The 15,474-nt window shown below is 39.9% G+C and overlaps 2 protein-coding genes and 1 long non-coding RNA gene across 4 annotated transcripts; 1 reads left to right on the top strand and 2 right to left on the bottom strand.

The window, feature by feature from the left end:
* Positions 1–1,246: 1,246 nt before the first annotated feature.
* LOC130694279 (cadherin-like and PC-esterase domain-containing protein 1) lies at positions 1,247–9,436 on the bottom strand. Its single transcript, XM_057517348.2, has 16 exons — positions 9,305–9,436; positions 9,080–9,236; positions 8,960–9,009; positions 8,657–8,889; positions 8,426–8,582; positions 8,177–8,307; positions 7,697–8,104; positions 7,452–7,629; positions 7,229–7,355; positions 6,219–6,355; positions 6,059–6,144; positions 5,849–5,983; positions 5,145–5,240; positions 4,855–5,083; positions 4,437–4,575; positions 1,247–1,475 (listed from the first exon to the last, which is right to left on the bottom strand). The coding sequence occupies exons 1-16, from the start codon at positions 9,434–9,436 to the stop codon at positions 1,468–1,470; spliced, it is 2,403 nt and encodes an 800-aa protein (XP_057373331.1). The 3' UTR covers positions 1,247–1,467.
* Positions 8,748–10,315, top strand: LOC130694312 (uncharacterized). Of its 2 annotated transcripts, none has more exons than XR_009420877.1 (4): positions 8,748–8,884; positions 8,952–9,221; positions 9,314–9,792; positions 9,898–10,315. It is a non-coding gene; the product is annotated as an uncharacterized LOC130694312 (long non-coding RNA). The 2 variants fall into 2 exon arrangements; XR_009420878.1 differs by having other exon boundaries at positions 9,285–9,792.
* On the bottom strand, positions 10,260–15,411 carry LOC130694276 (isoleucine--tRNA ligase, cytoplasmic-like). Its single transcript, XM_057517344.2, has 20 exons — positions 15,287–15,411; positions 14,904–15,211; positions 14,655–14,843; positions 14,446–14,574; positions 14,236–14,384; positions 13,756–14,171; positions 13,295–13,693; positions 13,091–13,229; positions 12,855–13,031; positions 12,580–12,792; positions 12,320–12,513; positions 12,159–12,261; positions 11,884–12,099; positions 11,668–11,826; positions 11,455–11,592; positions 11,260–11,397; positions 11,055–11,194; positions 10,865–10,988; positions 10,634–10,806; positions 10,260–10,575 (listed from the first exon to the last, which is right to left on the bottom strand). The coding sequence occupies exons 1-20, from the start codon at positions 15,403–15,405 to the stop codon at positions 10,365–10,367; spliced, it is 3,834 nt and encodes a 1,277-aa protein (XP_057373327.1). The 5' UTR covers positions 15,406–15,411; the 3' UTR covers positions 10,260–10,364.
* Between the last annotated feature and the right edge of the window lie 63 nt (positions 15,412–15,474).

Below are 15,474 nucleotides of genomic sequence, written 5' to 3'. Positions count from 1 at the left end.
ACATCAAAGTTAAAAAAAAAAAAAAAAAAAAAACTATTTATGATCTAAAATAGGCTCAAGTAATTAGGCCATCGGCAATGAATAACTCGTGAATCATCTGCATAATTCACGAATTAATGACGTGTTGTTTTTTTTATTACAAACTGTGGGAAAACATCGAGAAATGTTTCAGTTATCGACAACGACTGCAAGATTAATTGCAACGGCCCTTTTTGGTGGCCATCTTTGCGCATTTCATCTCTGTCTCAAACTGATAACAATCATCAGGGATGCCCATCAAAAAATAAATAGACGCCCAAGAAAAGCCATTCTCTTTCCCCCCTACTTTCCCACAGGGCTTTTTAAAAATTTTTTTATCTCGGTGGTGACATTTAAATTCCACGACATTGTTCGTTACCCGAACGTCATCGTTTCTGTGTGGTCGATTTAAAAATAAAAAATCAACTCTTTATTTTTTTTAATGTCTCCGTGTGCGGATATCCGCAGTAACCGGAGACGGCCAAACGGGGGTTTATTATCCCAAGTAAAAAAGCGACAAGAAGGAAGAGATCTGTTTCCTTTTGATAGATCAAATATCACAAGAGAGACCGACGATTGTTATTGTTCTTTCGCTTACATGAAAGTAAAACCTTATTAAGGTTGGCTTTATAAATAATAAGCTTCGTTAGAACGTGACCTATTTCTCCCGTCGCATTATTTTCGTACGCCATTCACCCGACTCGTTTGCATAAAATGGCGTTTCACTTTTTTTTTTTTTTAATGCAACACCTGACACAACGTACAGGTTTGAACTTTAGGTCGAGAACAAAAGACGATTGACTTTTTTTTTTCCAAAATCAGTGAATTATAAAATAGAAAAATAAACAAAAAGTTCCATGGAAAGCCGTGCCATTTAAGGACGAGGTGGATCGATGGACGTGGGGAAAAAAAGGTAAAGAAAAAAAAAAGCCATGCACACATCCGTGATGAATGACCGCCGGTCCCGATGATAAATTGACGTCTAATGTGACCTCACCTTATTCACGGTCACTGTCTGTCTTTCTAATGGCCAACCCTCCTCTCGTATATCCCCCAAGACATCCGTTTTCGTTTCGTAATTTTCATCGAATACATTTTTTTTTTAATTAAAGGCAGATATAATCAAACTTACATCCAATTGCAGGTGACCGGCCGTAGTAGGATAAATAGAAGAACAAACGTTGCCAAGAGGGTCGTCCTCGGATAGGCGCCAATCCGATCAGCTGACATTATGGATTCCAAAACGATTTGCGTCCCTCACACACACACACACACTGAATCACACACGCACTAGTTTGTTTTTTCTTCAAAAAATTGGCTGAATTTCCTTTTAGAAAACGTTCACTGGATTTGAATCACGGCACTCGATGTAAATATCCGACGGATAGCATGATCATGAAAGACTGCACTAGATTATCCCAAACAATCTTCTTCAAATTGTATATGCTGTCATCTACCTGTAAAAAGAGAAAAAGGAGAACATGAGATGTGTAATTAGTAAAACGAGTTGTTTTCAATCAAAATGTTGGTAAGACGAGGTGTGATGGATGGCTAACAAACACATTGGAAAATAACGTGTTGTAATTCAATCTGCTAGTGGTAGCCACACATTTTTTCCATCTTCCAAAAGCTAATAGATCAAATCGCTTCGACTTGTCTCTTCTTCTTATTTTAAATATTTTTTTTTTTTCTTTTCAAAATGGACACGCTGGGAAATGAATAATTCATTTGTTCCCATATTCGGGTGTCAGCACGTCAGCATCTTCACGTTTAAAAAACAAACACTTTTTTCTTCTATCAAATTCCCTGAATTTTACACGCAGAACACCAATAACGTATTCTTTTTTAAATTTTTCATTACCGAAAATGTGGATAAAAAAGAAGATGATCTCCAAAAAAAAAAAAAACAAGAAATGAATGCCACACTGTTTTTTCTTATGTGTCGCTTCACTAATAGGAAGGCGCGTCTTTCTCCGACGGTGCCGACACAGAGACTCACGAGGGGGGATTTACGGATCGGATTTCCACGCAGGGCTCTTTTCTTTTTGGCTCCTCCCTTTACCTTCCAACACTCTTCAGACTCCTCCCTTCTACCATTTCCCAAACAAAAAAGAAAAGAAAGAAAAATCACATTTCCTTGTCTACACCTTTTTTTTTTCTCTTTTCCTGCTGTTGGAACAGGCTACCTGTCTGAGCGCGGCTTGTCGTGGTGGTCAATGCCCCCTGGTGGGCATCGTCACCACCTCCTAGGGGTAGGTAAAAAAAAAAAAAGCGCAAGTTTTTACCCTCAACACAATAAATGTCAATTGTGTTTGTTACTAGAAAATAGAAAACCCACTCGGTCGCGGTGTTCTTTCTTTAACCGACGAAAACATCCATCAGCTGATTTTTAAACTTGCCCGCGCGCAAAAAAAAAAAATTCAAAATTAAAGGAATAATTACGAGCTGTTTCACACCACGGCCAAAACTCATCAAGTCATTGATCAAAAAACAAGCCACACGACTTTGTGTTGAGCCGGCGTCCCTTTAAACAATAAAGACACGAGTCTTTAAAAAAGAGAAATACATTATCTGTTTTCTACTACAAGAGGCTTAAAAACTAAGTAGTGATCGATCTTGTTCTTTTTAAAGGTGTGTTTTCTATTTCTTCACAAAAAAAAAAATGTTTAAAAAAGAGGATCAATATAGACTTTTGAAGAGATAGGGTTCAAGTGGTCCTCTTGACTCTTAGGGTACCTGCACCGTATACTGTTTGTACACACATCTTTTCTTCTTGGCCTTTTTTTTTTTTTTCATTGGTTTTAAAGGGGGAAAGCCCTTGACCCTGTTTGACCCCCTGGGTGCTGTTTAATTTCAGAACAAGACTTTTTTTTTTTCTATCCCTCCGACATTTCCAAGTGAGGCGGTGTGTCGGAGGCAAGAAAAAGAACAGGTAAAACACACGGGGCGGCAGCGATGACCCCGATACAAATTTTTCGATTGATGTCTCCTACCTGCCCCCCTTTTTTTTATTAATTCGTTCCGTTCTCAAAAGAAAAAAAAAAGAGTAGAAAACAAAAAATGCCTAAATCAAATTAAACAAATGATGACACAAAAGACGATCCGCAATTTAACGATCGATGGAAGCCTTTGGCCGTCCCCCCTGTAGAGATTATTACATTCCTCTGTGATTATTTTAGGTAAACCTAAAAAAAAAAAAAGGTCAAAACAAAGAGACCTGGTTCTGTGCTGTAATAAATATTTCTCCAAGATTTCATTTTTTCTGGATGTTGTGACATTGTTTTCTTATTCTGGAGCGCGCAAAAAAAAAATACCCCAATTGAAAAAAAAAAAAAAACACATTGGCTACCTTTTCTTGTTGTAATATAAATACGTCTCTACCTATTAGATTTAGAATGGGGGGCTAAAAGTCATAAAAAATTTCAGAAAAAAAAAATAAGTCGAGAGATCGTGTGAGAGAGAAAAAACACAGCCACCTTCTAATTTTAGACGACACAAAAGAGGGTCAAAATAATAAAATGGCCAACAAATTCGAAAAAAAAAAGGTATCGGTGTGTGTGTGTGTAGTGTCTTAACGACCGCCTTTCACCCCCCGGACAAGAAGAAAAAAAAAACATTTTTCAATTACAAGAACTTGAGGGAGTTAATTACAAGGAGGGACCACTGGAAGCCGCAACTCGAGAAGAAAAAAAAATGTACCCTTAAAAAAAAATAGAAGGCGATACGTATTATACTAGGACTACACACCTTACACTTGGCACAGGTGTCCCTTCATTCGAAAAATTTTTCGCACCAGACGTGGCGAATTCAACACTGGAACGCCAAAAGAACCAAGAATTGTTTTTTTTTTTTCTCAAACCCCTGGCAAACTCGCATCAAATTTTTCGTAAAAAACTAAAAGAAAATGACCGGAATGTTGGGGTGGGGGAAAAGAACATGGCCAATGTGTCGCTATTTGTTCAAGTAGTCGATCCATCACGACACGCCGACTGAATGCGTCGCTTAATGAGACGGACGGTTTCTCTTTTTTTTTTGAATAATCGCTTAGGACTCTGTAGAAGACGTGACGTCTTCCACCCCTCTCTCTCTACCAATGTAGAGTTTTACCTACGCCATCCATCACATCCAAGACGAAAATAAAAGAAAAGCTTTTGAACGCGCGCGCAAGTTCATCCTATGAGGTCATCATCGGTATTTACAATGTCGGCTTTTTTTGCCTCAAGAACGCACATCCAGCGTGATAAATTCTTCACCCTCCGCACGCGCTTGATAACCCTCCCCATCATCTGAAAGACCACGTGGCTCTCTCAGAGCCGAAACGCATCCATCTGGATTTAGCTCGGCAAGAGGGTCACCCAAACATGCGGGAAAGGTCAACTTGTGATCATTGCGGAATAGAGTTAAATGTAAATACGTACGGCATATTTGATCAGCAAGGATCTCCGTGTAGACTTGATTGATGGACCCGTCAATGCTGAATCGACGAGGGGATGAGCCACTTGAAGAATCGAGGTTGATCGCATCCGCATCAGACGAATCGCCAGCCACTTCCGTGATCTAAATATGCGCATAAACAATAAAATTTATTTATCCGAGTTATTCAATCCTCCTACACCAGTTGAATGTACAAACAGAAAGAAGAAGAAAAGTAGATCGTGATGGATGTGGCATAACTAACTAATCCGCATTCTTTCTCCCAGCCGCGGGAAAAACATTCAAATCATGCCAAGCATTCACCAATTTTTTAAAAAATATTCTCCTTTTCAAATTAAATAAAACTGTTCCACTTTACACAAATTTAATTTTTTTTTTAAAGGCAATAAAATAAAAAATGACCTGATGGAAATGGCAGCGACACCGTCCCGGCAGAAAATCGCGGAATTTGGCGACCGTCATGTTCCACGTGTCGACAGTGCGGAAACCGTAGTGGAGACGGGCCGTCTGCGACAAGCGGGCTAGTCGACGGGCGGTCGAGACGAGCCCTTTTTCGCCATGTGTTGCTGTCACGTCTGATTGACCGGCGCCCGCCATTTTGATTACTACCGCCATCCGTGATAAACCTTCGCTATAATAAAATGTTTTTATTTAAAGTCCATCAGAAATTCGCATTTTATGAACACAATTACGCGGCCAAGACTCGCTGGATCGTTTCAAAATGCTCGACAGACATCCAGTCTAATCCGCCAATAATCAGGGTCGTGTCACTTTCATTGGCGGCTACCCTAAATACGTGAAAAGTTGAAATGAATTTTGAAAAATTGATGACACTAAAATACAATTTAAAAAATGAAACATCCAGAGGCCATGTTGGTGCATCACGGTGAATGAACAATCGAGTGGCCATTCTCGAGGCGAATAACAAGCGATGCGCATGATTCTCCAAAGTGGGGGGTCTTACGGATTCCGCATGACGGCCATCGAAGAAAAGACGTGCTACAGAAATCTTCCAAAAAACTTGCGCTCGTCTCGTTCCATCAAAAATAAAAGATGATGCTCCTTTGATTTTCAATGGTCCGAAAACCTGCTGTCAACATCCGCCTCTATCCAATTCGACCATCATTCAATTTATTATTATGGGGGGATCTATTCTCTGTGTTTTGTGGGCACACACACAAACCTTTCGTTTCTAAAAAAGGACCTATTATGATGGACCGGCTGTTTACAACAAGACAATAGAAATTTTCTTTTTTGAACCACTAAGATTATACTGCGCCTGTCATCATTGATCATGGCAGACGGTGCGTAACGGATATTTCGGATTGTAAGGTTGTTATGTTCCGTAATGTACACATCAATGAAAAAAAAATACTTAAATTGTTTACGGTATTACCTCCGGAGCATGTGGGTGAGCGTCTGTTCAAGCGAAGTCCTCGAAGACATCCAGAATTTTGGATAATAATCAAAGTCGAATTGTGTCTGCCCGCCAGTGTTGGCAAGACGGTGGCGATAACCGTGCCACTTTGTCCTGGAACAAAACAAAATAATAAAACCATGGAGAAATAAAAAAGGACAATATGGATGCTATTATTAAATACAATACCTGTCGGACGTCGTTAGCCAACCGTCTAGCCGTTCCAGCAGCGATTCCATCATTCCACGGTTCGTCGAGTCACCAACAAATATCAACTGTAAAATATAAAAAATCGTAATACATTTTAAGGGGTAAAAATAGAATTATACCAAAACATTATTAAATTAACCTTGCGATGTAGCAGACACTGTTTCACTTTGGACGGGCTATAATGAGGATGGCGGCATTCAAACGGCTGCCAGCGAGCACGGCTCCAATAACAGGATCGTTCCAGAAGGCAAGACGAACAGGGGATCATCCAGGCGCCTTCTATGACCCCCACAAAAAAAAACCGCCAAAAACAAGGAAAATATGTACAAAGGGTAGAAATTGAATTAACTTTAAAAGACATACAGGCAAAAAGTGTAGGGGAGGGCCGGTGACGTCATTGAGGGTAATTTATACATTTTTTAGGGGCCGAGTCTAATTGGGGGGTCTGTGTACGTCGCGGCGGGCTGCCCAGTCAAAATGGCCGCCTTTGTCGTCCCCTCTCAATTTTCGCATTTTCACACGAGAGGCGAAAGGAGGAGGAGGAGTTAACTATCGATATATCTCCAAGGCTTGGTTCCGCCCACATAGAAAAAAGTTCCAAGTAGGTAAATGAAAAAAAAAAGTGAGAAAAAAAGGGAAAATTCCATGACAGTTCCATGGCAAATTGCAGGGGGGACCTGAGGTTTTTTTCCTCTTTCCTATTTAGGGGTGGGGGCGGAGAATGAACGGAAATGACGTCATAAATTTGTCAAATTGTTCCGAGTCTCTTTTTTCTCACACGCACAGTCTAATTGGTTGTCGGAATTCACGCGCGTTCCATGACGACATTTAACACTGCGTAAAAAGCCAAAAAGTGACGGGTTTGAAATAACTTCGCCCTCGCTTCTGTTGTGCTGTACTTTTTTTTTTTTCTTATTCTCTTTACGATGGGAGATGAAATCCATTCAGGAAAATAAAAAAAAAGCGGAACAGCCGAGTTCCATAACATAAAAAGACAAGAGAGATAAAACTTTACTTGATTTATGTCCGATAATTTGTTCAAAAGAGGAGGAAAAAAACCTATAGGTATATAAAGGTCTGTTTTCCCTACTAGGATTGATGACTGCGCAATTTGGCTCCTTGTTGTGCCGACTGCGCACTAAAATATACCTTCTTCTGTGTTGCCAAACGGGCAAGTCGGCAGCCGGTCCCAATCGGTCAAAGCCGAGTTCCAGTTGCCGAAGGGTGATGCCTGCAATCCGCATTCTGCCTTCTCCTTAAACTTGAGACTGCATTCCTGCATTATGGTAGGGATAAAAAAAAAGATATAAAAACAATAGTAAATGAATATCTAACATGCTTGATAAGAAATTCCATTAGAATGTACTATTACTTGTTCCAGGATGCAAACAGTTAGATTGTTGGCACAAAATGGAATTGGGTTATCTTCTCTGGGTAGGCGTCTTATTCTGAGAATGTAGGTGATGGACCTTATCCGTGTGTCTTTGTTGCCAATTTCTATTTTGAAATCATTCCATCCCAGACCGATACTGATTTTGAAACTCTTGGCCCTAAAATAAAAGAGAATATGTTAGTACAGTGAACCCAAGAAGTATTGTAAGTATGTATGATATTTGCCTTTGATTTTCCACAAGAGCATATGTAGCATGGTCATTCAAAAACACTTGCAGATTTAGCCAAGTCATTTCATAGGGAACAGTTGCACTGTAGTGAGTCCATCTCGAATGAAAGGTAGGCTCCAGTTTGATGAAAGGGTTGATGACAAGACTGTGAATAAGGCCAAATATTTCCCTTTCATCATAAAGGTGTTCATTCAAGGCTGAGCCGAATTTGGTAGCCGGATAGAAACGTCGAACAGAAAGGAAACGGACAGCAATGCTAATGGTCTTATGTAAAAGCAGATGGAGGAAATGGGGGGTGGATTTCGTACGTAGGCGATGTACGTCGTGGTGAATACGCAATAATTCGGTATCTGAAGGCGTGCGTATGAAATCTGCAGCAATAATCTGAGATACTTTTCCATCTCTTGAAAGATGTCGAAAAATTGGTTGGGGATGCAAATTTCTTTAATTGATATTGCATGATTTCTTTTGTTACCGAGGAAGCAGTTTGAATTCGTGAACCTGGGGCGACTTTTCCACGTGGTTTAAAACTAGTTGAATCCACCTTGCGGCTGAGTCACAAACCTGTTGAAGAGCTGAGCAGCCAAATTGTTTGAACGAATTTTCCTAAGCACAAAAAAATCCGTAGTTTTAAAATAAAGTTATTAAAAATAAGAAAAATTTAATTTTAAATTGAATTATTTAAAATTTTGTATTAAATTTTTTAAATGACTAAAATGCAAACCTGGTCTAGCAAGAGTAGTCCACCATTAAAAGTGTAAATCTCTGGGGGATCAAGACCTCCAATTAAGAAAAAAAGACGGAAAATTAACGTTGAATTTGGCAACCCGATTAAATTGTCTTCCGGCACAGGTATAACCACAGTTTCCTTCGTTGAAAATCTGAAAAAATAGTTTTATTCACGTTTAATAACTTAACGTCAGAAATCGTCTACATCATGTATGTCAATGCCAACCTTTTCAGTCGAATTGCTTGATAGATTTGCAGAGTCGTCAATGTCTGGCTCTTGGTTTCCGACGGATGAAAACAATGCCACGTTTTGCTCAAACTATGCTCGCTAGTCAGGAACTCATCCAAATTGCTGTTGAGATCGTAACAGGAACTCACACGGCCAGTTACGTTACGCAACGTTTGACACCAGGAATCTGCATTGGATGATAGCTGCCCAAGAATTCTCTTCAAAGTGAGCTAAAAAAAATTTATTTTCATTTAATTAATTATTAATTAACTGTAAGAAATTATGAAAACAGTTACTTACTTGAGATGTCATTTGGCCGTCGTATTCACGGCAAATCTGTTTGTCATCTGCTTAATAGCCTCAAAGTTAGCAAAAGTGAGAAAATGTGAAATGTTATCTGATCGAATAGCATACTTTGACGGTATATCATCGAAGAGCCATTAAAACCATATGAGGTCTTGGGAGCCAGTAAGCCGAGGCTTAGGAGTAACGAGACATTCCATCTTTCGTGATTTGATGACTGCTGTCGCATGGCTGGATCATGCATCATTTTCCATTCGCAGTATGCTATTTCCTCCTGAATTCATTTAAACATTTTATCATTTTCTTTATTTATGGTCAATAGTAATTTATGTTTATTTTTACCTCATCTAGAATCCAGTTTCTGCTGGAGTGTTCTGCTTCTCTTTTCGCCATAAGAAATAGAGCGAAAACACCGGAAAACATCAGCCCGATAAACAGCGTGTAACATCTCCTCATTTTCCAGTCCAAAAGCATTCCAAGCCTTATTTAGGGATGAAACTACAATGGAAGACGAATATCAGCAGTTGAACTGAAACAGTTCGTATGCACTATCTTCAAGTGGGTTTGTAAGCATATGCTTTTACTAATTCTTTTCTCTGTTTTGCTTCAGGGTAGAACGAAACGCTAGAAAAATCAGTAAACTCATAGACATAATTAGAAATGATGTGTTAAGAAGCACGGCGGCCGCTTCTATTTCAAAAGACTTAATGTATTCTCAATCACGGACCCTTCCATTGCACAAGTGGCCCGGTGTACGTACGCGGAATGTGAAGACTCACGGATCTGTTTTCCAGCCGCATAGCAAACACGTCAGCTTGATATGAACAAAAGTATAAATATGTGGAACAAACCACTTGACTTTTTGTCTTGCATGATTCGTCAGAAAACAAAGGCGAATAGCAGGATTAAATCTTTCGCACTTTTAACTTTTACAGATTGCAGTTATCTTCTAATGCGCCTAACGTCCACACCATCTAACCGTACTTCATTTTTTTATTACAAATTCATTCAATGGAACAACTATGGAATTGGAAAAAATATCGTAAAAGAAGAACTAAATCCTCGAGGTAAAATGTTAAAAGAATAACAAAAGCTAACCTACTTACCGACTTGAAGTTAGATATCCTTGGTGAGATACACTGCACTATAATGCCGTCCCAAGATGCGCTCTCTGTAGTGTACGGAAAGGAACTGAACGGAACAGCGTGCCAGATTCTCAGTAAGTGTTTAAAGCAAGCGCCCGACCAAACTGAGTCGTGTTCGAAACAATTGACGATCGCTAACGCACATGCAAATCGAGGAGACCATTCACTGTATTTTATGTTGTCTCAGTTTAGCCCAATACACAACAACTCTGACAAAAGTCAAGCTATTGCTAAATCACCAATATTGTTTGATAGAATCAAAGTAAATACAAAGTTTTCGCATGTAATCCGTCTAATCCGTCAGCAAATGTAACTGGCAGCTTTTCATCCGCCGACAGCTTCTTTGAAGTTCCGAACATAACTTTGATTTTTCGCTCCATGTCATCTGAGGAGTCAAATAGTTTATATCCGGCAGGATTTTCTAAGAGGACTGTTCCCATTTTGCCATCTATCTTAACGTTAACAAATCTAACAAAGGAAAGGATTGAGCTGTGAAATTATTCAATTCTTTTAGAATCGTAACTACCTGCACGTAGATCCATCAATGGATGGGGTCTGAGTAGTTGCGTCAGCAGCTACTACTGGAACAACAGTCAACGTGGTGCCGTCTAGTTTCGAAATATCAGCAGTGGAGTCAAGAGCAACTCCGGAATTTGTTAACATGTAAGATCGACCATGAATACCGAAAACCCTAGCAACCTGAACATAATCAAAGCTCAGCAAATCATTCATTGTGGATTTCTTTTAAAAGGATTACCTCGTTCATCAGTTTCTCAAAAGAGATCATGGATGCTCCAGCAGGATTGCACAAAAGGACTGTTCCATAGTTTCCAACAACATCGCAACCAGGTTTCAGTCCATCTAAGCACAGGTTGACAAACCTGCAAACAGAAATACAACTATAAGCTTTTGACCACTAGAATTAATTGGAAATAGTGCTTCATTACGGCACGGATGGTTTGCCTCTGCCACTGGGCGCTGAATTGGAAAGATGAGCCTTTTTGGCCGGTGGTGCACCGGTTTTTGCTGCTGCCCAGTCAGCGGTGAATCCTTCTTGAATAGTTAGCACTAAATCGGCGCCTTGCAACTGTAGATTGATAACGAATTTTTTAAAACTCCAACTGTAAAGAGAAAACAAGAAGTTGGTTCTACCTTTTGCGATTTATTGATTAGGACTTTTGCACTGGATTTGTCGGTTTTTGCGGCCCTCCAGGGGACTTTGATTGCGGCTTCAATGTAAGCCGAATACGTATTGACAACGTCGGTTACATAACCGGTGGGAGGAACAATCTGCCAGAATTTTCAATTATAGAAACCGTACATTGCTAACTAGGTGCTAATCTCTACCTCATAATAGACCGTGACAGCATCAGAAGGTGTCACATGAGCCTCTTTGCGTAGTTTTTGGACTAAATTAATGGCTTCTCGTGCCAAACCTTCGTCTTTCATGCTCTGGTCTTGGACGACATTCAACAAGACCAGCACCTGTTTCGTCCCCCAATCCATGTTATAAAAAACATTAGCCAAAAAATTAAAAATAACTTTAAAAATTATTCATACGTCTTTCTCAGCTTGAGTTTCGTATTGCTGTGCCAATTCAGCAGCTCGGTCACCAGTAAACTGGTAGAAAAGGCGCAAGTCTTCCTGACCCATGACGTTACCCAGTACATCAAGTTGTCCATCGGCTAGGAATTTTTGCAGTTGCTCATCAGTTAAAGTCTAATTGAAACACAACAATTTAGCAGGCATCCTCAGGTCTATTAGTAATATGAGTACCTTGATAGCAGCCATGACAGCCTTAAACTGGCCTTTAAGACGGGCTCCGATGCGATGATCCGGCTCAGCACGTAGACTGACTCCAAAACTGTCTTTATCAGTGGTTAACTTGAGGGCACGAACATTCAATTCTTCTAGAATATATTTTTCCATCGTCCTCAATTCATCCAACGATTCTTGCTCACGAAGGATAACAATCACTTCGGGTAAAGGATACTATCGATCAAATTGAAATTGATAACCAGTCGAGATAAATAGTTGGAACACAAACTTACTTTAATGGGGAGTGTACGACGATCGCGAAGGACGCGTCCCAATTCAATCACTACCTGCATCCGGCTCACAGCATTTTCGATTTTTGTGTCAATTAAATGTTTCCTACAAGAAAAAATAATTGTTAACGCTTAGGAAAAATGAGCAAGAAATGAAATATTACTTTGGTTCAGGAGTAGATAAGAAATGAACAGATTCCGTTGTTCCGGCTTTCTGGTTGGCTACCAAATGACGTAAATTGCGGTACATCAATTCGGTGAGGAATGGCGTAAACGGGGCCATAACACGAATCATGGCAAACAGGACACTGAACAGTGTTTGCAAAGCGTGGTGGCAATCATCTTTACCGCCATCTCCCTATTCAGCCAAACAAGCATGTATGTTCTACACATACTGTAATAAAAATAAGAAATCTCTGTGTACCTTTAGACGTTTACGGTTCATTCGCACGTACCAGTTGGTCAAATAATCGACGAACCGGACAAGACGTGGAACGACAGTGTACAATCGATACGCAGCCATTTCTTGATGAACGAACAACAATAGGGATTGAGTATAGGAGATGATCCAGCGATCCATTATATTAGTTGATAAATTTGACGACTCCTCTTCATAAACGAACTTGATTCCATCTTCCTGTAGCCATGAAAGAAGTGTCATTTATCGACAACGTATAAAGAAATATATGAAAGATTTACGCGTTCAAGTCGCTCCAGATTTTGGACGAAAAAGCGATAGGCGTTATACCAGGGAAGAAAAACATCCTTGATAATATCTCGTACTCCCTCTTCTTTAAACCGCAGGTTCTCAGCACGGACCACAGGTGAATTGATCAGGTAAAGACGAAGAGCATCAGCTCCAAATTTATTCACAACCTGAACGTAAAAATACTTCGTTAAGCAACTCTATTAATGAAAAAATATTTCCAACATACCAGCATTGGATCGGGATAGTTTTTCTTCTTCTTTGACATTTTCTGGCCGTCAGAGGCTAACACCAAACCGTTTACGATCAGATTCTTGAACGGTGGTTTGTTAAATAGGGCCGTTGACAAAACCAGTAATGTGTAAAACCTGAAATCAGAAAGAAATTTGGCATTTTCACATTGAGTTTACGAAATTTTCTTAAATAAGTGTACCAGCCGCGAGTTTGATCGATGCCTTCAGCGATGAAATCGGCAGGGAAAGCATCTTCAAATTCTTTCCTGTTCTCGAAAGGATAGTGGACCTGAGCGTAAGGCATGGATCCTGATTCGAACCAACAGTCGAAAACTTCTGTGACACGTCGCAGAGGTGGACGGCCGGGTATCTTGGACGGAATGGTGATTCCATCAACATTCTCGCGATGCAGATCAGTAAGTTCAATGCCCGTTAGTTCTTTGAGCTCGGCAATCGATCCGACGCACACCACTTCCTCACCATCCTCGGACGTCCAAATAGGAATAGGTGTCCCCCAATAGCGATTACGACTGACGGCCCAATCTCTGGCGTCACGCAACCAGTTACCAAACCGCTTTTCCTTCACAAAATCTGGCACCCTGTAATACAAAATTTTCTTAAATCAGTTAAAGTAAAACAAACATTTTAATTTTTAACTTACCAGTAAGTCTTCTGGTTGTTGTCCAAAAGCTGTTGCGACATTTGCTCAACTCGAATAAACCACGAAGGCACGGCGCGGTAAATTAGAGGCGTCTCAGATCGCCAACAGAATGGATAACTATGTTTGACTGTTCCGGAATGAACAAGTCGGCCGCAGTCTTTCAACATTTTGATTATGTTCTTGTCAGCGTCTTTTACATGTTGGCCAATGAAATCGGACACAGGGAGGATGAAACGCCCTCCGTCATCAACGGGACAGATCATCTCCTGATCTCGGGAGATAATGCCAGCTGCCAAGCAAACACGGTAATCGTCCTCACCAAAGTAAGGGGCTTGATGAACGATGCCGGTACCAGATTCGTCAGTAACATACGAATCAGTCAAAACTCGGAAAGCTCCCGAGCCAGAAGTCTTCAACTATTGCAAGATAAACCTGATTTGAGTTCCAAGATCATTAGATAAAATTGTGAATAATTATTACACTGGCAAAGTAAGGGAATAAAGGCAGGTAAGTCTTTCCCTTGAGAGTTTCTCCTTTGAATTTTTCTAAAATTTCATATTCCTCTTCTGTTTTAAACAACGCACTGAGGCGAGCTTCCATCATGATATAAACCTTCTCTGTAGCCTTGTCTATTGTTCATGTAAGATGTATTAAGTTTTAAAATCTTACTTAAAACAAAAAGCAACAAACCTTTAACTCTAACGTAATCCATGGCGGCATTAACACAGAGTGCTAAATTACTGGGCAGTGTCCATGGAGTGGTAGTCCATGCAAGAATTGACACTCCGGGTTCGTCATCCAGCGGGAAACTAACAATAACTGCATTTCGAGAACACGTAAATGTCAATGCAAAATAGGCTAAAGAATGAAAACAAGAAACCAAACAATATTGAGATTACCCGCTGGATCGACAACTTCTTTGTAATTCTGGCCTGACTCAAAGTTGGATAGGGGAGTGCTGCAAGCAGTTGAGAAAGGCATAACCTTGAAGCCACGGTAGACCAACCCTTTCTCAAAGAGTTGCTTGAAAACCCACCAAATTGATTCCATGAACCAAGGATAAAGAGTTTTGTAGTCATTTTTGAAATCTAGAAACAGAAAAATATTGCTAGGTCACTCAAATTAGACATCAATGAAACATCTAATACCAATCCATCGGCCCATTCTGTTTACAATCGTCTCCCAGTCTTCTGCGTAGCGCATGACAATTTTTCTACACTCTGCATTGTAGTTTGCTATTCCCATTTTCATGACATCTTCTGGACCTTTGATTCCCAGAGTTTTGTCAATTTCGTATTCAACTGGAAGGCCATGAGTATCCCAACCAAAGCGCCTTTCAACATGGAAACCACTTTGATGAGCATAGCGAGTGACAATATCTTTGATAGTCCCAGCTAAAATGTGTCCATAATGAGGAAGACCTGTGGCAAATGGAGGTCCATCATAAAAGGTGTACCTGTCATGTTTACAACAACAAGCAATTTTTAAAGAAACAGCAAAATAACATCAAAATGTTACCATTGTCTATTACCTTGGTTTTCCTTTTGACAATTTCAAACTTGTTTTAAATGCATCAATTTTTTTCCAGTATTCCAAAATTTTTGCCTCTTCTTGGGAAAAGTCGATGGATTCAGGAACTGGTTCCACCATTTCTAACTAGAAATGGTTGTAGAAGAGAATGAGGAATGATTAAATGCTTTGACAGTAAAGAACTATTTT

The sequence above is a fragment of the Daphnia carinata genome, chromosome 4 (assembly GCF_022539665.2).
Source record: "Daphnia carinata strain CSIRO-1 chromosome 4, CSIRO_AGI_Dcar_HiC_V3, whole genome shotgun sequence".
In the NCBI taxonomy this organism is placed as follows: domain Eukaryota; kingdom Metazoa; phylum Arthropoda; class Branchiopoda; order Diplostraca; family Daphniidae; genus Daphnia; species Daphnia carinata.
The sequence above is the reverse complement of the archived record's forward strand: the minus strand, read 5'-3'. Positions and strand labels throughout refer to the sequence as shown.